Source organism: Rattus rattus, chromosome 5, assembly GCF_011064425.1.
Source record: "Rattus rattus isolate New Zealand chromosome 5, Rrattus_CSIRO_v1, whole genome shotgun sequence".
In the NCBI taxonomy this organism is placed as follows: domain Eukaryota; kingdom Metazoa; phylum Chordata; class Mammalia; order Rodentia; family Muridae; genus Rattus; species Rattus rattus.
The window spans coordinates 155,467,738-155,490,384 of record NC_046158.1 but is presented as its reverse complement, the minus strand read 5'-3'; the positions used below and the strand labels follow the sequence as shown (position 1 = coordinate 155,490,384).

Here is a 22,647-nt window from a genome sequence, read left to right as displayed (position 1 = left end):
GCAGTCCTTAAAACACAGCCACAGTCTGTGAAGCAGCAACCTAGGAAGGTCTGTAGAAGCTCACCGAGGAAAGCTCCCCAGGCAGAGAGGACTTGGATGCAGCTGAGGAAGATGCCTGTGTGGGAGGCAGGAAGCCACAACCAGATAAGTACACTTAGGATAGTATCCAGTAACTAACTCTCTCTTTCTCTCTCTGCCTGTGCGTGTGCGTGCGTGTGTGTGTGTGTGCGTGTGCGTGCGTGTGTGTGTGTGTGTGTGTCTTTCTGACTCTGTTTTTCTGTTTGTCTCTCTCTCCCTGCCTCTCTCTCTCTGTCTCTCTCTCTGTAAATGTGTCTGCTCCCATCGCTGGCCCCAGGCATAATTAGAAAACCCTGCTCTCTTACAAACGGAAATAGAGCCTTAGTTTTGACCCAGAACAACAGGATATGGTCCCTAGTCAGCAATTTAACGACTTACATTTTGAGTAATCCTACAGATTGCTCATGGCTACCCAAAAGTCTAGTGTGCCCAGGCATTCTTTTTTCTTTTTCTTCCCCCTTTTTTTTTCCTTTTGCCTCATCAGATAGCAGCAACAATGGTTGGGCCCGTCGCCTCTGCTCTGGAAAAATCCACAAACTTCAGTTAAGAGAACCCAGGAATGGGCTAGAACACTACCCCGGGACTTAAAATGCCTTTTAAAATGCATCAGATGGGTGATCCGGATGCCTTTGCCTCTGGCAATGAACCGCTTCAGATAAATGACCCTCAAAATAGAAATGCGAGCTCCCTAACTGCAGTGGAACTGAGGCTGGGGGATGGGGCAACAGAGCAGGGAAGGACTGGACAGAAACTCTGCTTGAGGGTTTATGCAAAAGCGACAGGCAGTGAGCCAGCAGGGCCTTTCTTCACACACGCTAGGGTTTCTCCCTTAAAGCAGCACACAGTTTCCCCTGCACTACATAGACAGGGACACTGGGGCCAGGTCTATGCCGACTGCCTGGCCTGGCTGCTTCAATCCTCTGTGTCCCAGGCACACAGGTTAATTTTTACCTACAGGGCGCTCCCTCGGGTGCTTATGACTGTGTGTATAAAGAAGAGCTTACTAAGCCTTATTGAGAAAGTAACTGATGAGGCGGGCTGGGGTAACTGAGTGCCTGCTTGAGTTAGTTATCAGGAATGGGTTCTAGCTCCGCCACTGCTTTGGGGAGAGCCCCTCCCCTTCCGGCCCCTCTCCTTCCCCTCCCCCACTCCCCATCTTTGTAGGCATCTGCAGGCCTTTACAATTCTTTACCTCAGGGGTCACTTTAACTTATATGTGCTTTGCTTGGCTCCATTTGTTTTGAGTTTTTTCTCACCGGATGAAGGGGCGCAACCACAGTTATTCGCGCTCCCCTTTTTCTTCAGGTCCACGTGCGCCTGTGTCCTGGAGGCCCTGTAGGAACCCACCCGGTCCAGAAGCACGGGAGATTGCTTGGGAATTCGGATGTTACCATTGGCTTCCATGGCGGGGTTGCCCTCCACATAGGGTGGAGCACGGACCTGAGGCTTGGGGCCCTTGCTTGATTTCTTCTTCTTCTCCATCCTCAGTTCCGGAGCTTGCTTCTGGGAACACAGCCTGGGTCGGCCAGGACCATCCCCAGAGTTAGGCAAAGTCTCAAATGCATAGTATGATGGGTGGGCTTCTTCATGGCGAAAACCTTTCTTCCGAGAAGGGCCTGGCTTTGAAATCCCTTCCGGGGATGGTAAGGGCTTAGACAGAGAACTGGTAAGGAGCTTACCCCGTCCAGGGCTTTTCAGCCCCCCAGCAGCACCAGGGAGCTTGGCCTTAGCAGCTCGGGCCTTCTCACCCTGCACAGTCTGGACCTGCAGCCATTCTAGTTGAAGAAGTCTGTCTATGTACTTCCCAAGGAGTCCCGTGGCCCGAGGCAGGGCCTCGCTCCTGTACTCAACAGCCATGTCCCGGAGGTCCCAGGAATTGAAAGGAGGTGGAAGAAAGTCAGGGTAAGAGTGTCCAGACTCTGCCTGGCTCGGCTCTGGGTGAAGACTGAAGGAAACGGGGTCTATCTCTTCCGCTCGGAGGTTGAGATCTGGAGGTGTGAATGGAGAAGGGGGGATGGCCACTCTCTCTGAGTCTGACAGGTCACTGGCACTGTCCTCATCAGCACCTCCCTTAATGATCTCCATGGAGTGGAAGTCAAGGAACAGCCTGCCTCCAGAGGCAGCCTGATACCTGGAGCTGAGCTCGGCCTGCTCCTGTCTTCCCTCCCTGGGAATGGTTTCCACAAGTTTATCTGCTGCTGGCTGGGAGATACCAAGAAGGCTGCTCCTTGGCTGGGAAGAGACACGGGGTCCTTGCAGTTCACTCGGCCTTTTCCCCGAAGATATCTTTGAAGGTTGTACTTGATTCCAGGATGAGCCAGCATTTATACTGCTATAAAAAAAAAAAAAAAGTAAAACTGTAGTCTACTCACTGATAGCTAGGGAAAGGAGAACCCCTTGCCAACACCCTCATCCTTGTGTCCTTGTGAATGTGAGCCCCCCAGGTGCTTTATAGAAGCTGGTTAGCAAAAACAGTTTCCCCTCCACACTCTAGTCATGGTCAGCAGAGAACGGCTGCCCCAAACGTGGACACATGTATACTATCGAGTGGCAATGCTCAACATCTAAAGACTTAACCAATTTTCAGTGTGGTTTTTTTTTAATTATACTTTTAGAGCAACTGTGTATACCTTTAAAAAAAAAACATCACTTTTAAAATCTGCCATAAGACTGTTCTGTTAGTGTTTGAAAATACTCAGAAACGCAGCTGCTCTTGGAAGCACACGCCTTTAATTCCAGCGCTCAGGAGGCAGAGACAGTCAGATGTCTGTGAGTTCAAAGTCAGCCAGGGATACCTCGTCTCGAGTAAATAAATAAGCAAATAAATCTTGGGAAATACTCAGTCGTAAACCCCACAGCCCCCTTTCGTAGACGTAATTTAGGAGAAGTATAGAAACAATGTCAACTCGAAGTGTTGCAGGCTGGGCCAGGCATCACTGATGGCTTATTTGCTTGTGCAAAGCCCCAGATTTAATCCCTGGTACCTAAAATAATCTGTCGGGTATTTCGCTCATTTTTCTTTAAATGTATGGGTATGAACATGCTTTAACATGTGGGTATACACACATACGTTTTAACATACAGATATATGCATGTTTTAACCTGTGGGTATACGGATGTTTTAATGTGTGCACGTGTGCATGTTTTTGCTTGTATGCAGCTTCAATGTGTGCGCATGCATGTGGACCTCAAGGCTGATGCTATAAATCACTGGTGATCAATCTTCCACGGTGGAGGCAGGGATTCTTAATCAAACACAGAGCTCATTCGTGTGGCTAGTCTTTTCTTTGAAGTTTACCTTCATTGTTTTTAATTACAAGTATGGTGGGTGGGCGCTTCTATGCACAAGACTCAAGGAGCCTGAGGAGGCCCAGGGCGTCAGATCCTTTTAGAGTTGGAGTTGAGGAGAATTGTGAGCCACCTAATGTGGGTGCTGGGAACCAGACTTGGGGCCCCTGCAAAAGCAGTGTGGACTTCTAATAACTGAACCACGTCTCCAGCCAGCCAGGCAGCCAGCCAGGCAGCCAGGGGTTCTTGTTTCTACCTTCCAAGGCTGGAATCACACGTGAATTCATACAACATGAGTTCTCCAGTCCTCACCCTTGCTTGGTGAGTACTTACAGCACTAAGCCATCCCCAGCCCAGACTTATTTCACTGTTTAACCACCAAGTGGCCGAGACCCTGAGCCAACCAAAACCTCAGTATGTGAGTTTTTCATTGTTCGTTCTAACCTATGCCAGGGGTCATACTATATAAAGTCGATATAAAGTATAAAGTTATTACTATCTTTCCAAACAGGAAAAGCTGTGTTGAAAAAGACAAAATGCACTGTCAGATAAAAGCACCCGCCCCTACTAATGACCTGAGTTTGATCCTTTTGCCCTTTGACCCACATAATAGGAGAGAATCGGCTCCTTCAAGTTATCTTCTAAGCATGCATGCGCACTGTGGCATGCATGGACATGCACACAAAGTAAATAAAACATAAAAAAGGACAAAAGTACAGTCTATGGTACTATGATAATTCAGTACAAATGGGACAGCCAGCAAAGAGAAGTAACAATATATTCACTCCTGATACACCATGAACTCCTTCTAGAGTACTCTGCACTGAGGTAGAATCTCAAAGGAGTTGAAAATACCTTCTTCTTGGTTTATTTTCCAATCATATGTTCTTCAAAGATGGTTTAAATACACACAAAATACATACTAAAGGTAATAGAAGTTCCTTGTGACAGGAGTCAGATGAGGAGAATTGGGCAAGGGTACTTCCTGGAAGCTGACAGGAAGTGGACAAAGGTACTTCCTGGAAGCTGACAGGAAGTGGACAATGTACTTCCTGGAAGCTGACAGGAAGTGGACAATGTACTTCCTAGAAGCTGAGGGGTTCTTTGTGCAGGGATCCCAACAGTACTCAAGGATTATCTGAAGAAGCATCAGCCTTGTACAGAATGTAGACTATGTTAGTTCAGTACAGCCAGGCAATGAATACAAATGAAGAAACAGCTGTCACTGGGAATTCACAACTGTTAACATTTTTGTTTGCAGACTGGAGTGATGGCTTGGCAGTTTAGAGCACTGGCTGCTCTTGCAGAGGACTCTGGTTCAGTCCCAACACCCACTTCTAATTCCAGTTCCAGGGGACCAATGCCTTCTTCTGGCCTCCCAGGTACCAGGTGTCCAGTTGCAGGCAGGCAAAATACTCAAAAAATAATACACACAAACAAATACACACAAAACAAAAACAAACCAATCTCTTAAGAAAAAGATGTTCACAAGCAGCCGCCATCACACACACCAGCCTTCAGCAGCAGCCCTCCCCTCTGTACAAGAGAAAGCCAATGGACAGCAGCTGACTGAAACCAGCTACCGGAGCTGGAAGAGGCCGGTCTACTCATTTCTGCCATAATCAAAGCATGAGTGAGGCTCACTCAGTAGAACTGAAGGACCAGTTACCTGCTTTTCTGGTGACAGTCCCTCATCCTATTCCTTGTCTTGAAGAGGTCACAGGGCTGCTCATCATCTTCGGGTTGATGGGTTGTCTAAAAAAGAACAGATTACTGAACAGAAAGTGCTGTGAACTCACATGAACACACACAGGCATGCACACACACACACACATACACACACGCTACAGTCGCAGAACTATCCTCCTGGCATCATATAACTGTTACTGTCTTGAGTCAGATCAGCTGATTGTCCACAGCAAGATCTGGCCTGTTAGTTTCCTTAGTAGAAAGAAGTCACAGGACACCCTAGAAAGATAGGGCCTATCAACATTGCCCAGACCTAGAAAGGAAAGTAGTCAGATCTCCAACTGAGGGGCCCTTTCCCCTCCCTCTCTCCTGCTCTTGCTAGCAGCCGGTCATACCTACTTCCCCAACAGCATGTGGTCTTGGGAACAGTAAAGTGAACAGGATGTAGAGGGTGTATGGGGTGTGTGTGCAAGGACGCTACTTTTGTGCACTGTCCCTTGTACTGTAGCGGAAGCGTGGGTGATGTGGCTGCTTTTGAGTCACCCATGTTACTACAAGTGACCCCAATTAACTCACTGGTTCCCCAAGATGGACTTCAGTGGATCTATTTATAGCAGTGCCCTATAAAATAAAAACAACAAATCATTACTTAAGTGTTATCTAAGTAATGCAGCAGAACACACAGGCAACATACTCACATGCGTGCGTGCGTGCGTGCGTGCGTGCACACAGACTCGTGCGCCTGAAGCATACAGCATACAGAAAGTACTGAGACAAATCTAAGTGAGAGCTTCTCTCAGAGTTACATCACCTTCTCTGCAGTGCTCAGAATCTTCTTGCTCAATCTGCTGCCGGATGATGACAGCTGGGGAGGTGACTTCTTTATTCCCCTTATCTTCGGAAAGGCTGAAGAGCCACCGGAACTGGAAACAGAAGAACACTGACAGTAATGACACTGATGGCAACCGGCCCTCCAGCATCCGGTTGCTGGGCTCTGTGCGTTTGGTTTCTGTGTTTGGGCCACATTGAAACCTCGAAGCTGTCTGCAGCTGTGCAGACTCAGCATTCTGCACTATGAAGTTAGAAATGGGGGCAGGGGTGTTGTGTCTTTACAGTTCAACTATCTCTGTGTGGTAGGGGAATGGGCACGTGTGAGGGTGGATGCCCTCGGAAGCTAGAGCGCCAGATCCCCTGGAGCTTGGGTTGAAGGCAGGTGCGAACTGCCCAGCAAGGGTTTTGGGACTGCTCAGTACCCCGCACCCCCATGACAGCTATTAAGTATAAGAGTGCTGTGAACGGATTCCAAACCCCACCCATGCACACACATACCCACTTCCTTGGAATAACATCAACTAAATTTGCCTTTTACTCTAAAGCTCCCCTGTCTATTCATTCACTCACTCATCCAGTAAGCGTAAGACAGTCTAAAGAGTACAGACTGTGCACAAGGCCCTCATCCCACAGAGATAAAACTCTAGAACTCAGGGCATCCCTGAATTCTTCTATCTTCTCTGTCATATCAGTCCTCTAATCATCAGGGCTGGCCCAGAGAGATGGCTCAAGAGTCCAGAGCTACTAATCCTCCAGCGGACCCCAGTTTAGCTTCCAGCACCATGTGGGTGGCCCACTAGGGCCTGTCATTCCACTTCCAGGCCAACACCCTCCCCTGGCCTCCCAGAGCACCTGCATTCATGTGTGTATACACATCCGTGTAATTTTTAAAACATTTAAAAGATCATCAGTGTACTAACACCCATTATGTGCTATATGCTGTCTCAGTATGAAGTGCAGGTCCCATCGTCATGAGGGGCCTGTTGAGAAAGCAGGCCTGGAAACTGAACGTTTTTCTCCCATATTTCTCCAGCCTCTGTCAAATGGAAAAGAGATGGGATCCTGGGAGATTTTCTGAACCAACCCTGGGCTTTCCCACCATAATTATGTAAGACTTTTAGGTTTGCATGTGCAGAGAACAAAAAATCCTAACAGGGCCTTTTATGGTCAATTACCCCACAACCAACGGGCTTGATTCCTTTTAGATGGAGAAATCGTTCTTGGCCTATCCTCTTTCCTTATCCTGATCTTTCTGCACCAAAGTGGGTAAGAAACCATGACAGAATGTCTGACCCAGGCGCACTCTTTAAAATCTATAGTGCATCATGGCCCCTCATCTACCTGACAAACTTGACACATAGTCCTGTGCATGAAGTTCCTCAGAGAAATAAGAGCCTGCGGTGCAATCAGGATGCAGGAGTGGGGACGACAGACAGAGAGGCGGTGAAGCGCACGGCTTCAGCTTGCATAGCAGCAAAACTAAAGCTCAAAAGATCCTGGCTACAAAAACGCTCAAGAGCCAGAGGGCAGCTGCACAATCCATCATGGGCATTAGCCCCTTTCCCAATCTTCCTCTCTGGCTGCAAGTCGGGCTAACAGAAGCAGCACCCCGCCTCCCCTCCACCCCCAACCCCCCCCCCGTCCTCCCCAGGGAACTGGCTGCCTGGCCAATGGGGAGGCAAAGCTTGGTGGGGAGGTGTGGGTATGATGCTTCCCTCAGCGGCAAAATCTTTCCTGGGTCTGGCCGCTGGAGAATGGTGGCCAGAGCTGCCTGGCTAGCCGCTCACCATAGTCCCAGGGCCAGCTCGGGGCCAGGCCAACCCAGGCTGGGATCTGTTCCGCCCCCACCCGGTGGAGGAGACCACCCCACTCCTCCAGCCCAAGGAAGGCCACGCAGCAGGCACCCAGCACGCCCTAGGCTGCTGCAGACATCATCGCGGATGGATGGGTGCAGCGCGCAGGCACACGCACCAAGGAAACCCAGCAGACCTGCTCCGCCGCCTGAACGCACGTGACGAGGTTCCCGGGGGCGGCGGCTGCGCTGCGGCGGGGAGGGAGCGCTGCGGCGGGAGGGTGGGGGCGGGGTGGTCGCGGGGTGCGCGGTTCCGGCACCGTGGGGCAGCGCAGGGCTGCCGGGCGAGCTGGTGGGACGTGCCCGCGGGCGGCGTCACGAGGGGCGGGGCGCGCCGGGGGCGCGCCGGGGAGTTGCGCTTAGAGAAGTTGCGGGCAGCTGAGCGTCTAGGCGGCGGGGTTCCTGGCCTTCCCGTAAGCCCTCGAAGGAAGGGGAGAGAAGCAGGCGCAACCGTGCAGGACGCAACGCCCCGGGAAGCTGCCTAGAAGAGCGCCACCCGCCGCTCGAGACCGTCCGCCGCTGAGACGCCGGCCAGGCCGCCAGCACAGTCTCCCTGTTGGGTGCGGTGCCTCAGGGCTCCCAGAGGCTGTCCAGCCCTAACGCCCAGTGGCTCGGCGGTGACACCAGCCCAGCTGGGCCATGTCAAAAGGCCCTGATTCTGCCCTGCTGCCCTCGACCCCGGGACCCCGGAAACTCGCACCCCGGAGCCTCAGCTGCCTCTCGGACATGGACGGACGATCCTGCAGACCCCCGGGCTGTGACCCTCGCCTGCGGCCCATCATCCAACGACGCTCGCGCTCTCTGCCCACCTCCCCTGAGCGCCGTGCCAAGGCTGCAGGAGCCCAGGGCTCCGCGTGCGGAGCCGGCTGCAACCGGCAGGTCCGAGTGCGCTTCGCTGACGCGCTGGGCCTGGAACTGGCGCAGGTCAAGGTGTTTAACGCAGGCGATGACCCGTCCGTGCCACTGCACGTGCTGTCGCGCCTAGCCATAAACTCGGACTTGTGCTGCAGTAGCCAGGATCTGGAGTTCACACTGCAGTGCCTGGTTCCTGACTTCCCGCCGCCCATCGAAGTCCCGGGCTTCGGAGATCGCCTGGCGCGGCAGCTCGTGTGCCTGGAACGTGTCACCTGCTCCGACCTAGGCATCAGTGGCACAGTGCGCGTGCGCAACGTGGCGTTCGAGAAGCAGGTGACCGTGCGCTACACCTTCTCTGGCTGGCGCAGTGCGCACGAAGCAGTGGCGCGCTGGAGAGGGCCTGCGGGTGCTGAAGGTACCGAGGACATCTTTGCCTTCGGCTTTCCTGTGCCTCCCTTCCTGCTGGAGCTTGGCTCCCAGGTACACTTCGCGCTGCGCTATGGCGTGGCTGGTGCCGAGTACTGGGACAACAATGATGGTCACGACTATAGCCTTACTTGTCGCAGTCATGCCCTGCACATGCCACGCGGGGAGTGCGAGGAGAGCTGGATCCACTTCATCTGAACTGCAGGCTGTGAATGTGGAGCTTCCACCTCTGCAGACCTGCAGTCCCTTTCCCACCAGTGCAGCTCTCTGAGCCGCCATCTCCCATCCCACCCTTCCTTCCCGGTTTCCTGGCCTCATTTCTCACTGTGAAGCCCTGCGGCTGTAGCCTGGCCTGCCCTGTAGTGAATTCTCTGGAGAGCTTGTCAGGGTCAGAAGACCAGGAGCCTGTGTAATACATTGTGGAGAGGGTGTGGGAGGGCAGGTGCATGGGATTGTGGTCTTCAACTTCAGGAGGACCCAGGTCAGTGTTTTGCAAGAAAGGCCTTTTGCATGTCTCTTCAATGTCTAAACACAAGTATCTGTTATTTATTATTGTGAGGTTAGCCTTCCACTCATGGTGGACGCTTTCTCAGGAATACTCTAGATTTAATCAGCTTAAAGAAGGCCTGTTGTCTGTTTGCACCCCCTGTAATATTTGTAAAGAATACACAGTGTAGCCCACATTATGGTCCCTCGAGGCATTTCCACCCTGGGATGGTGAAAACCTGAGACCATGTTTGCTTGCCAGTGTCTGTAGCCTTCCAACAGTGGAGACTATTAATAGCGAAGGCACTTAGAGCTCATCTGTCATCACACAACCATTTCTGGGCTTCGAGGCTGCCCTGGTTAGCCGGTGCCTCCCACATCAACGGCTCGGAAAGAGTGGACTGAAAAGCTTCCAACTGAGCAACTTAGCCCAGACAGTCCTTTCTCTTCAGGGACTGCCTGTTCACGCGTTTGTCTTCTACTGGTCTGGTTGTGGGTCTGTGTCTTAGCAGGCCACATTCTGTTTAAGTTTGAAACTACCTGAGCCTTTAAAAAGATCTTGCCTTAAGTAATTTACGTTTTCAAGTGGCCACAGGGATTCAGGCAGGCGTGCCCATCCCAGAGACCTTTTCCACGAAAGAGGTGACTTTTTAATTTCTAAGTATGGAAAGGTTCCAGCATCCATATTTTGGAAGCCAGCTTCCAAGTGAACCTGGGTGGTTCTTAGAATTAGCCAGGGCACTGGAGGAAGAATAATTCATGGATTTTTATACAGCTAATGGGTTTTAAATTGAACTGTTATGTCAGGTTTCACAGATGCCGGCCACTTTATTCTTTGTGCCTTCTGTTAGGAAAGTTGCTAACTTTTTTTACGGGTTTAATTCCTAGTTTTAAGATGTTACATAGTTTAAAAAAAGAAAACAACCAAAACCTCCAACTTAGTCCAGACTGCTAGCTGACCCCTGCTGTCTAAAGCCCCCATGGAGAGGCTGGCAAATATTTTTGGTGCTGAGCTTTGGGTCTCTCTGACAGCAGGTGCTAGAATTGAGGTGGACAAGACCTCCAAGATGGGACTTTTGCTTTTGAGACAGTGGATGTCCCACAATAAAACCACCCAGCCTTTGGCTGCTAGGACAACGCACTGCCTTGGCATTCAGGAGTGAGAAGCTCCCAGTGGCATTTCCCACTGCTTAATGAGCTGTTCAATTAGGTCAGCGAACCCCGGAGGGTCATGGCAACTCTGTCCCTGGCCCCTGTCCAGAGTGCAAGAGAATGGGCCAGACTCAAGTCAAAGTCAGGAGCACCGATGCTCGAGAGCGCGTAGAGAGTTTTACAGTCCATGGGAACGCCTCTCGCTTGTCCACAGGTTCTGGTTACAGAAAAGTAAAGGACGCATTATCAAAATCAAGGGAACCTGAAGGTGCCTTTTAAGACATACCAACCATTTGAAATCTAAAACTCAGAGATAATTCTGCTTGATTAAACAAGTACCTAGTAAATAAAAGCTGTAAAGATAATTCAGGGTGAACTTTCTGACCCCAAGACACACTTAGGACTGTTGGGATGTTAAAATTGTGTCGACTGTGCACTCACTGAGTTGTGTTTTACTGCCTGTCATTTAAAGTCATTTTACTCAAGCCTGAATATTAAAGAACACGTGCGAAAAAACAAAAGTCCCTTTGTTAAGCTGGTGTGTGCTGTGGCCTCTCTATTCCAGAAGACGCAACTTGAAACGTCTTGTTGTCGAGATCTTTCAGATGGAAATCTCACTCTTCTCCAGCCCTGGATGAGGACTGAGCCTTCTAGGGAGGGACCTCTGCATTAGCAGAGGAGGGAGTTGTATGTGTGTAAAATACTTTACCTGGGGAGACGTAAACAAAGCCCACCCCTCCTCCTACCTCAGGAAAAAGCAAAGGTATAATGATGCCAGTTTTCTTTGGTAACCAATGTGTTTGTTAGGCTTATTTTGGGGCAATGGGTAAGGGGTTATGGGAAGTTTGGGGCAATGGAGTAAGGGGACCTAATGCAGCCATACTAGGATTGCCCTAAGGCTGTGCAGATAGGGTGCTCTCCCATAACCCTTCCCTGCCTTTAGCCTTTCACCCAGTTGTTCTCTATCTCCCCAATGCTTCCAACATCGAATACGGTTGCTCATGTTGCGGTGATCCCTGACCATAAAGCCATTTCATTGCTATTTCATACTTGTAATTTTGCTGCTGTTAAGAATGGTCAAGTAAATATATCTGATGCTCGAGCAGGGTCTGTAACCTCTGTGGGATTGTGACCCACGGGTTGAGAACCACTGCTCTGTCCCTTTACAGAGACTCAGAGGACATTGCAATGGGAGCAGAATCGCACACACGACTAGTTGGGTTGGGTGGGTGACTACACTCAGGGAGGCTCCTACCACCCTTCCCACCCCTTCCTTCCAAGAGGAAAGGTCAACCATCAAGAAGCCCAGCAATGATGGCCAACCAAACTCATGAAAGCAGCCGCAGACTGGCTTGGAGGATACAAGGGTGTGTGTTTATAAAAACTAAAATATCTTAATTACGCTACAGGTCAGAGTTTGGGGGCAGTGGTAATTGTATTTTTCTTACAGTCCTCCGTGACTCCTGTGGACCCCAGCCTGCTCTTCCACGGCCAGCCTCAGATTTAACATTCAACTGACTATCCGGCTCCATGCACTCTCTCCCAGGGGATATGGCCCACAGCCTGTTTCCAATAAGAACATGAACAGTGGACATGAAAAGGGTTGAGAGATACAGCTTTTAGCTTGACTAACACAAGGCAGGGGCTGTAATCCCTGGCACCGCAGAGAAAATGTGTGGCTGGAAACTAGATTTTAATAATGACTGATAAGGTTTTCTTTCAAACTTTATGGTCTCAGAGCCTTTAAATACAAACAAACAGTTCAGGTAAGATTAAATGAGTTGTCTTCCTTTTCTATTACTGCAATAAAACACCATGACCAAAAAAACACTCCGGAGAGGAAAAGGTTTCTTTCCTCGTGTACTCCTGCATCACAGTCTGTCACTGAAGGACGTCAGGGCAGGAATTCAAGGTAAGAGCAGAAGCAGAAGCCGTGGAGGAGTGCAGCTTACTGACCTTCTCCTTCCCGCCCCCGGTAGCTTGCTGAGTCTCCCTTCTTACCCACCCCAGGATCACCTGTCTGAGGAGGCACTGCCTGCAGTGAGCAAGGCTCTTCCACATCAATTGTTAATTAAGACAATACCCTGAAGACTTGCCTAGGCGACAATCTTCTGGAGGCTTTTCTCAGTTAAGATGTCCTCTTCCCAGATAACATCTAGGTTTGTGTTGACAAAAATTGACAAAAACCACTTAGATACTTTGTTCCTTCATGTTAACATTTCAAGACACTTTTTTTTTTGTCTCTATAACAAGCAGCTAGTTGGGAAATGACTAGATTGCATCAAGGAGGACCGTAAGTCTATTACAAGAAAGCCGAGCAAGCATGAAGATGATGATGTAAGTCTCTGGTCATGAGGTTGACACACTTTGATCTTACATGTTATATTATATACTGTTAGTCCTTAAAGGTATAAATCATTTAAAAAAAATCATTGAAAACTAATTATCTGAAACACCCTCTAAAAGCCTGTCAACTGTTTGTGTCGTTTTTTGTTTTTTGTTTTTTGATTTTTGGTTTTTTTTAATTGTTTTAAAATTAGGATCTCCTTGGACCTGTAATTCCAGCCATTCAAGGAGGATCTCAAGTTCACGTTGTCTGCCTGTACACCTTAGATCCTGTGTCAGAAAGTATAAAGAAGGCTAGAAGTAGAAATCAATGGTAGATCATTTGTCTGACATGCAGGGGACCCTCAGTTCAGTGAGGAGTGGGTTCAAAATTCAATTTAACAAGGCACAAAGTTGGAATGATTTTTTTTTTTTTTGTAGTTCTAGCTAAGCCAAAGTTAGAACTGCTGTAGGTTTTATTTTGTGATTTGAGCTGCTTTGGCCCTCAGGGTGTGTGTGTGTGTGTGTGTGTGTGTGTGTGTGTGTGTGTGTGTTTATTTTTCAAGCACTTTCCAAAATATATTTAAACCAGAAACGCTTGCTGGCCACTTATGGAAGACTATCCTCTGAGTATCACAGCTGTCCATCTTCATGAGAACAGCTGTGACTGTTGTTACAACCTGAGAAAAATTGACCTGTTGGCTATACACATTCCTTCGTAGAACTGGGTGGGGTAGGTCACTGGGTCCTCAGCTGATTCTCTCCCTCTCCAGCTAGATGTAATTCTGCTTTAATTGCATGTGGCTCGTGGGCTCGGGTGCTGCTTGAGTATCTAAGGGGTGGAAGGTTGCCTCCAGGAGTGTCTCTGCTGGAGCGACTATGGGGAAGTGGTCATTAATCATCCATGCTGGGCTTAGGGTATTCGGTGATACGGGTGCTTCGATGTCACTTGCATCCTGTAAGGAAGCCAGACGAGCTCTGTTATCTAAGCTAGACGTGGGTGGAACCCTGCTTTTGGGCTGTCATTGGAAGCTCTAGCGGGGTGAGTGGACATTAGATCTCATTTCCCAAGGAACAGCTAAAACACCCTGAAACCTGGGTCTGCTGCATACAAACCACGCCTGAGGGGCACGCTAGCACCATTATCTGAATTGTTTTTTGCTTTTTTTTTTTTAACAACTATTGCCTTTTTAGATAAATCAAGATATTACTAAAAAAAAAATACCATTTTAAACTTTGATTTGGCACCATCTGTATCAATTTTTAACTCTCCTCGGGCGAAGCCCACGGAGCTTCCATTAGGTCACAGGATAAGGGTTGAACAAAGCAGTTGTTTGTCTCGGTGATGCAAAGCAGGCAGCATCATGCTCACTGGTGAAACTTGTCAAAAGACTGGGCCACTACGTTGTAAATTTAGGGCACAGGGAAAATGGAGGAGCCACAGCATTGCCCCAATGGCAGGGACTTAGGGGCAGGAGGACTGCCTAATTGGGGGTGGTGGAGTCCCACACTGACAGCAGGTTACCTCTCCTAGGTGGAACTGGCGTGGCACAGCGCCCCCTGCTGGCAGGAGGCTCTACTGCGCAGCATCAACGCTCTGGGCAAGTCTCAGAATAGGAAAGCAGCAGGAGAACCCTACAGACCCCTTTCCGTCACTTCCAGTTGACCTAACGTGGACAGGGCAGGGGTCATCGGAAGTGGGGCCGACAGGCGCGCCAGGCCCTCTTTCCCAGAAGTGCTAAGTTTGCTCCTACAGCGGAAAGTGGCTGAGGGTAAGGGGCGTGGCCTGGTCGGGCGGCGCTGATTGGACGAGCGCTTCCCGCTTTCCGTTGGCTTCCAGGAGACTGAGGAGGCGCCATAACACTCGACGGCCCTTGCCCGCGGAGGTGGTCGCCAGGTCCCGGTGTCCTGGCTGCAGGTGGCACAGGTCGACGGGAGACCGTGGTGAGGACACTTGGCAGCGTGGGTGACACTGACTGCGCCAGCCATCCGGGGCAGCGGTACAGGGAGGAGTTTGTGAGGTGCGAGGTCCAGCGGCCTGGACTGTGGTAAAGAGCATGACCACGTGACTGGGCATGGAGTAGGGAGAGATCTTAGTGCTGAGGGAGTTGGGAAGCGCGAGGACCCAGGGCCCTAAGCATGCGCACTGTGTGTGCTGTGGACGTGGCGGGGCGGGACGGGGCGGGGCGGATAGGGTGCCAGGGCCTCAGGCTGGAAGCTTGAAGGTTTCCTCCCCCTGCACTCTGGCTTCTTGTACTGTGAATCCCTACTTCCAGTCTAAGGCTGCAGCCATGCCAGCTCTTCAGGCTGGACGAGGACCCACCCCCCTCCTCCAGCTTTGTCAAGATTGCACCGGCATGGGCAATGCCTGCTCACATGTGCAAGCTTCGTGCTCACGTGCTTGAGTGTTGGCTTAACTCTTGGGTCTTCTGCAAAGTCACCTGTGTCTCCCTACTTCTGAGTGGCTCTGGGATCAGTTGTCCAATAATAATCAAGCCGTGCTGATTACCTTTGTTTAGCTTTCCCTTTGACTTGCAAATGGTCGGCTTGCAAACGGTTGGCTTATTTGACAGGTAGCCCAAAAGAACTGGTTTTGGCTTTGTTGCAGTCAGCATTCATGCACTGTGCTGAGTGTGTATGTAACAGGGGTATCCTCCCCCCCTTTAAAAAAAAAAATCCATCTATATAGATACTAAAATTTCCTTTTCCTTGGTTGGCTCCTTTGTACAAAGGAAAACTAGAAAATAGAACCATCTGGCTAGCATAATCTATCTTTTGGCCGTAATTATTCTGTGCTGTGTGTAGATGGCTCAGAGCACTTTGAGTAAATTGCATTACTTCCAATTGTTTTAGTTGTGAAACATTATGACAGGGCTGCACTGACAGCTGTTGGCCCCAAGGAAACAGAGTACATGAGATCTCTACAGTATATTTTAAGTGTTAACTGTTTAAAATCACATTTCAAATTGGAAATGAAATAAAATGTTACAGTTTTCAATTTCATTGATATACTTTAACTGCAGTAAAATGGAAAAGGGGGGATGTAAAGGAAGTTTTACGACTGTTGGCAAAATACCTATTCTGAATGTATTTACTATGGTTATTTGATTACTGGGTTGGTGATTTTTGAATAGGTTATAAAGAACTACCTAATTTATAAGTAAGTATATTTTATATATTCTCATTTACAATCACGGTTAAATATCCACTGTTTAGCAATCATTATGAAACAATATGTACTTTCAAAGTATGTTAAATGAATATATTTTCATAAAAACATGAATTTTTAAATATTTTCTGGCATATTGAATTTTCCTTAGTAATATAGTAATCTTAAACATGTCTAAGCAACTTGACATTTTTTAATGTTACTCTATTTTGTAGTAATGAGCTTACCCAATCCTAATGGTTACTTGCTAGTTAACTGCTGCCAACAAAGATTTTCTTTGAGATAACAAGATGAAAGAGGCTCTATTAAAAGAAAGAAGAAAAGTTTATGATCTGGGAGAAGGGAACCTGGGGATAAAATGATTATGTGTCTGAGGCTAGCTCATAGAGAGGAAGCTCTGCCCCTTCCCAAAACTCTTTCACATTTTTTTTTAGTACAGACACAGATGTCCTTCATAGAGTGTAGATTGCTCTTGTGTGTATTTTAATTTTTCACGAACTCTCTCCAGAGGGTCATTCTGTCTTAATTTCACCTTTCTTTTTACCCTGTTTTGAACAGGGCCTCGTTCTTAGATAAGCTGATTAAACTACATGTTTAAATATTCAGTTGTATTCTGTGCACCTTGCTTCTGTTTACCTAATTTCTCCCAACCACACCAACAAGACAGGGTTTGTTTTTTCCTGGAAAAAAAAAAGACTGCAGATAGAGGCAGTGCTATAATAGTTGTTAAGTACTCTTTTTGTACTTTTAGGTTTCTGTAAAATGTATAGCTAGAAATGGAACTACATGTTCTAGAACATATACATCATTTTTGCCTATCATCTCTTTTTTTTCAAAGTACAATTATTGATACCCATAATTTTCTATTTTTCATATTATCATTCTCTTTAGTTTTTGCCATCCTAGTAAGTGTTGGGGTTGGTTGTTTTACTTAGAATTTCTGCTATAGAGATAACATCTTGTCCTTCTATTAGCTACATTATTTTCAAGTTTCTCTTTTTCTGAATGACTTGTTCTTTTATCTTTTCACCTATATACTTTCTCCTTGATTCCTCAGTTCTTCAAAATTAATTTAATGTATGTCTTAGGAGCAAAACTAAACATCTTTATGATAAATATATATAATTTAAAGTATATGACAAATAATGTAAAAAGGGTTAAGAAACTGTTCTATTGGTTTAAGAATATTGAATATGTTTTAAGATTTTAAAACTGTAAACACATGGAACACACGTTAAGATACATAAAATGTTTTCTCTTATAGGTGTCTGTCCTCTCCTATTCTTAAATGAAGTCAAAATGCCAGTGAGACCAGACCCCCAAGTATGTAGTTCCTAGACCACAAACAAGCATTTTAACCACTAAAACAACTTTTGTGTACTTATATGTATACCTGTTGATATATTTTTAGCAACAACAAACTTGATGCTTTATGAAATACTCAAGAGTAATTTAAATATAATTTCCTTTATTAAAATATTTTAAAGTATGTTATGAACATAAAATATCAAAAGCATTGATTTATTTACATGTGGTTTCAATATTGAAAATAGTCATTTACAGATTAAGATACCTGGAAGCTCAGACCAAAGTTTTAAATTGTCTGATCCTTACATTTATATACATGCAGTTTACAACTAAGTCTGATCAGTGATGAGATTGCAGTCTGAAAGCTTCCTTGTGTTGTTCTGTATAAAGGGGATAACAGGCTTGATAAAAGTCATACTAGGGTAATATTTAGGTTGAAATATAACTTTTAAAAGTATAAAATTACCTTTATGCAGTTTAATTTTTAAATATTGTGAAGGTTGTGCTTAGATATGTTAGGATTTTGTCCTTGGATTAAATATAGTTTCTATAATGTGATTTTTTTCATTTAGTTTATGATTTTGAGTTGATAAAGTTTGTGATTTTTATTTGAATTGATAAAGATATAAATATAAATTAGAAGCTTTTAATCAAATATTTTCTACCTGAAATTATTACTGAAGAAAATCAGTTACTTTGGATAGTGGTAAATTTTTTTAAATATTTAATTTTTTAAAAAAATGAATATTTTATGAGCTGATTTGATTATTTTATTCAGAAACTATTCTTTGGTAGCTCAGTTGCATAAAGTGGCTGATTTTGATGGAATGCCTGTGCTAGTAAATATATCTCTCCAGCAGTTAGAAAAGTGTATTGATGATGCTTTGAGAAAAAATGACTTCAAGCCTTTGGTGACACTTTTACAAATTGATATTTGTGAAGATGTGAAGATTAAATGCAGCAAACAATTCCTCCGCAAGTTGGATGACTTAATATGCAGGGTAAATACTCATTTTGTTTAATAGCTCCTAAAATTATTACATATGATTTTACTTTCTAGGAAGAAAGGCCCCATAGTCGAAAAATATAAGCAGAGAAAGCCTTGGACAAACTTGCTTCCGATGATTTAAATGTTTTATCAACATGTGCTTGTTATTTGAGGCATCTCAACACATTAAACTCTTGTTTCTAAAGTAAAATGTATAAAATTTGTGTTTCAAAGGCTACCATTATTAATCTGAGGGAAAAAAACTACCTATAAACTATTTTTAGAGATCACCCACCATATTTGTGGTGATACACACAATGCTTAGTAATTCCAAAAATAAAGCAAACACAAAACATTTCTGAAATTTTTTTTAAGAAGAGGTAACTACATACTAGTCCAGGTATCCAAGATTGTTGATAATTGATTAGTTGAATAAGAATTTGTAATCTATTTGTGGTAGCTCATGCCTGTAAGTCTAGTATGAGGGATGCTGAGGCATGGGGAATACCACAAGTTGTAGGCCTGTCTCAGTTACAGAATAAGACCCTGTCACCAAAATGAAGTCCTAACTTTAACCCTTTAAATCGGAAGGAGAAAACTGCTTTCATAAACTTTCTAGATTTTATGCAGGTGACTATTTGCAATTTGCCATTAGCTGGGTGGTTTGGGACAACTCGCTTTATTGAGCCATTCTTCTCATCCTTTCCATTATACAGATGTTGAGAATGGCTCCCTTTTGGGATATATAAGACTTGTAAATTAATGCTGCTCCCAGAACAATGTTTATTCATTCCGCTCTACTTTTTATTTGCAGCAGTTTAAATATGTACATTTCATTTTTAGGAACTTCATAAAAAGGATATCCAAACTATTTCAAACATCTTGATATCTATTGGAAGATGTAGCAAGAATATCTTTATATTGGGACAAGCTGGACTTCAAACCATGATAAAACAAGGATTAGTCCAAAAGATAAGTACATATTCATAGGAGAGAAAGATGATTAAGGTGCAGTTTCTATTAAGAAAAATAGTCCAGGCAAACTTAGGCAATGAAGAACTTTTGAGAGTACATATTTTTATGATGTGGATATAAGGTAAAGGTTCAGAAGGACATTATGCAAGTTCCTTGACAACCATGTGAATTTAGGATCACAAGATGCCAGTGGGCCTTTATTTAAATGATTTTCTGTTGACTAGCTCATTTAGGATGTTTACTGTCTGACACGTGTACACTACAATAAAAGACACTTATTTTTATATGTCTAATCACTTACATACAACCATCAGATGGTTATATGGGACACATAGTAGGTACTCATGTATGAATCAAATTAAAGTAAAATAATTCCAAAAATATCCAAATAATATAAATTGTCCTGATAATTTTAGCTGATTATAACAGGTATATCTGTAGTAGGAATTTAAAAAGGGAAATATAAGAGTCTTTGAAATGGAATTATTATTATCTCCACTCTTATTTTAAAAAGTAATAGAATAAAGTTAAAAATACAAGACATTTTAAAATGTAAAATTGCTTTGATTATCAATACTAGTGTTTTCATTTTTAATGTCATCTTGTTTTTAGGTTCATTTACTAAAAAAATATAAGTATATAAGTTGTTAAAATAGAATTCAAATGAACTAATTTATGTATTCATTTTTTACATGGTTTCCTGGTTTGAAAATTCCAAGGAGATTATTCTGAGTCAGCGACAATCAAAAGACGAAGCTGTTATGAATATGATAGAAGACTTATTTGATCTTTTGATGGTAAAAACGACATTGACTGTTATAGAGTGTGTTTTTTATTAGAAAACCATTTGTTTTGGGTCTAAGAATCATAATAGACTGGCTAATAATTTGACTGGATCAATCTGTCCAGACAGAATAAAGCACTTAAGCTGGCTATATTAAATAGTTTGTTAATAAATGAAAGTTAAATAGTTATACTGTGAATTAATATTTGTCATAATAGCTTTTGTAATGATTTATAATAATAACTTATAAGTGAAATATTTATCTTTTTTAGGTCGTATATGACGTCAATGATGAAGGTAAAATACCTTATTTCCATCAAAACTACTTGCTAGGAATTTTTAGTATAAATTTTTAATACCTATAATCCTGTCCTAGGAACTCATGATCTAATTAAAGAATCAAAGTTTTCCTGTGAAGGACCAGCTAGTAAAATTTTAAACTATATAGGCCAAGAAGGAAAAATTGCAGACACTATTTTTTTTATTTCAACAAATTTCAAAAATGATTTATGGATAGAATTGAGGATATATATTTGTATTATGGACTTGTTAATAAGGCAGAAAATAGTATCTTTGAATTTTACTTAGGGATCAAAGTTTGTTTTAAAATTTAACATGTTAAATTTTTTAAAACATGTTTATAATGACATTTTATATCATGTAGAAAAAGTCAGTGTTTGGCCTTCAGGAAAAGCCATCAGTTAAGGAACATTTTAAATGTCCATCACATGGAGGTAGTAGCTGAATTCTGATGCTTTCTAAAATTGTTTGCTGCTTCTGTCTGCTCTTCATAATATCATTACCTAACAGTAATTACTTCCCCCTGAAAGTGATGTGGAAACTCCTTAACTACACAACAGGAATGACTTTTAATGTAGCAGTTTCCTTTTTACTAAAATCAATGCCCAAAAATATTACAGAAGCTCAAACTGGAGCTTGGGGAAAAAAAGCATAATGTCCTCTGCATATTTGTGGGGGAATGGAGATCTTCATTATTTTTCTCCTTTGAGACAGGATCTCATATAGCCCAGGCCACTCCTTAGTATGAAGCTGAGAGGCCTTGAATTCCTGATCCTCTTGCTCCCACCTGCTGAGTGCTGGGATTAGGGGCATGTGTCCAAAATGCCTGACAGATATTTTTATGAACTCACTATGTCAGAAACAGACAAAATGCAATGCTTTTCCAAAGTGTCAGATTTGTTGACTAACCATAAGTTCATAAAAGAACAATGACTACAGTGGCAGTGGTTTGCCAGATAATCAATCTACTTACTGTGGTAATGGTAATATAGAATGCAGTTCTTTTATTCCCATCTTAATTATTACTTACTATCATATCACCTAACACACAATAAACATATCTTTATCTGTGCATATGTGTTTTACAGAACGAATACAGCAAAATTCAAGAGGTTTTAGACCTGGGATGGCTGGTAGAAATGTAATAGGGTCTGTGTTGATAAGATAACCCAAAACTACCACCAGGAAAAGACACTACTGTCTTAAAAACTGGCCATGGGAGACTTGAGATTGAGAGCAAAGATATGGGCAATTGCAGAGACAAAACCAGGACAGGGTTTAGAGAAGAATCAGTGGGGTTCAGGACCTGATAGGCTGAGCAAGTAGAGTGGTGGACAGCAGTTAAACAGGCCACCCCAGCAGTGGGATGCTGAGCTAAAGCTCCACGGATAGCTGAGAGGTCTCTGTTGCTTGGTACTCGACCCATACGCCAGGCATCAGTTGTGGGGTCATTGCTATAGCAGTGCTAAGTTTATCTCACTTTATGGAAGCCAGGTGAGGTAGTTTTATTCGCTTTCCTTGGTCTGGCTGGCTGATTTTCTTGTGTCTGCTTTCTCTGATATAATTTGAATACACCCATGTGCCTATGCAGTCTTGATTCACCTTGAAAAAGGTGTTGAGTTAGCCCCTTTATAATTCCAAGGAATAAGTCATGTATGGGTTACCCTCTAGGGTATGTTGCTGTATAGATGGTGCTACTCATGCATCTACCTAAGCAGTCAATCATCCTGTGTCCTCAAGATGGAGTGAAAAGCTGCTTATAAAATCCAGCCTGAAAAACCACCTTATAGTGTGGAATAACTTAGAGAGAAGGACATAGCCTGATGTCGACAGATTTGCTTAGTATGGGTAACGTGTATATCAGTGTGGTGATGGTGATCTTGTATGTTTGTCTTTCCATCACAATGTCACAGTTGGTTGAATAATAAATTCACAGTACAGTAGACTGACTCATTGGCAGCAAACTGTAATTAATTCTGCTTTCCTAATATCCTTGGCCAAGGTAAATATAGACTCTTTTATCCCAATCTTTGTTACAAATATTTATACCCTGAGATAATATTGTACTCATCACATACACACACGCCGCACGCACACACACACACACACACACACACACACACACACACACACATCGGGAT

General features: G+C 44.7%; 3 protein-coding genes across 5 annotated transcripts in view; 2 read left to right on the top strand and 1 right to left on the bottom strand.

The window, feature by feature from the left end:
- Positions 1–342: 342 nt before the first annotated feature.
- On the bottom strand, positions 343–8,103 carry Fam217b (family with sequence similarity 217 member B). 3 transcript variants are annotated; one of them, XM_032904915.1, is made up of 5 exons: positions 7,876–8,103; positions 5,867–5,978; positions 5,036–5,121; positions 1,230–2,410; positions 343–1,198 (listed from the first exon to the last, which is right to left on the bottom strand). In XM_032904915.1, the coding sequence occupies exons 3-4, from the start codon at positions 5,059–5,061 to the stop codon at positions 1,279–1,281; spliced, it is 1,158 nt and encodes a 385-aa protein (XP_032760806.1). In that variant the 5' UTR covers positions 5,062–5,121; positions 5,867–5,978; positions 7,876–8,103; the 3' UTR covers positions 343–1,198; positions 1,230–1,278. The 3 variants fall into 3 exon arrangements, with proteins under 3 accessions (XP_032760806.1, XP_032760804.1, XP_032760803.1); XM_032904913.1 differs by having other exon boundaries at positions 7,674–8,051; XM_032904912.1 differs by lacking the exon at positions 7,876–8,103 and having other exon boundaries at positions 5,867–6,195.
- On the top strand, positions 8,094–11,191 carry Ppp1r3d (protein phosphatase 1 regulatory subunit 3D). Its single transcript, XM_032904916.1, has one exon. The coding sequence runs from the start codon at positions 8,378–8,380 to the stop codon at positions 9,215–9,217; it is 840 nt and encodes a 279-aa protein (XP_032760807.1). The 5' UTR covers positions 8,094–8,377; the 3' UTR covers positions 9,218–11,191.
- Positions 11,192–17,354: 6,163 nt separating this feature from the next.
- The window catches only part of Sycp2 (synaptonemal complex protein 2), a 56,874-nt gene continuing 51,581 nt past the window's right edge, over positions 17,355–22,647 (top strand). Inside the window, exons 1-5 of the mRNA XM_032904911.1 lie at positions 17,355–17,474; positions 18,317–18,460; positions 19,291–19,419; positions 20,115–20,219; positions 20,479–20,503. Coding sequence (XP_032760802.1) covers positions 17,400–17,474; positions 18,317–18,460; positions 19,291–19,419; positions 20,115–20,219; positions 20,479–20,503 — 478 coding nt within the window. The 5' untranslated portion in view covers positions 17,355–17,399. The remainder of the gene's footprint in view (positions 17,475–18,316; positions 18,461–19,290; positions 19,420–20,114; positions 20,220–20,478; positions 20,504–22,647) is intronic.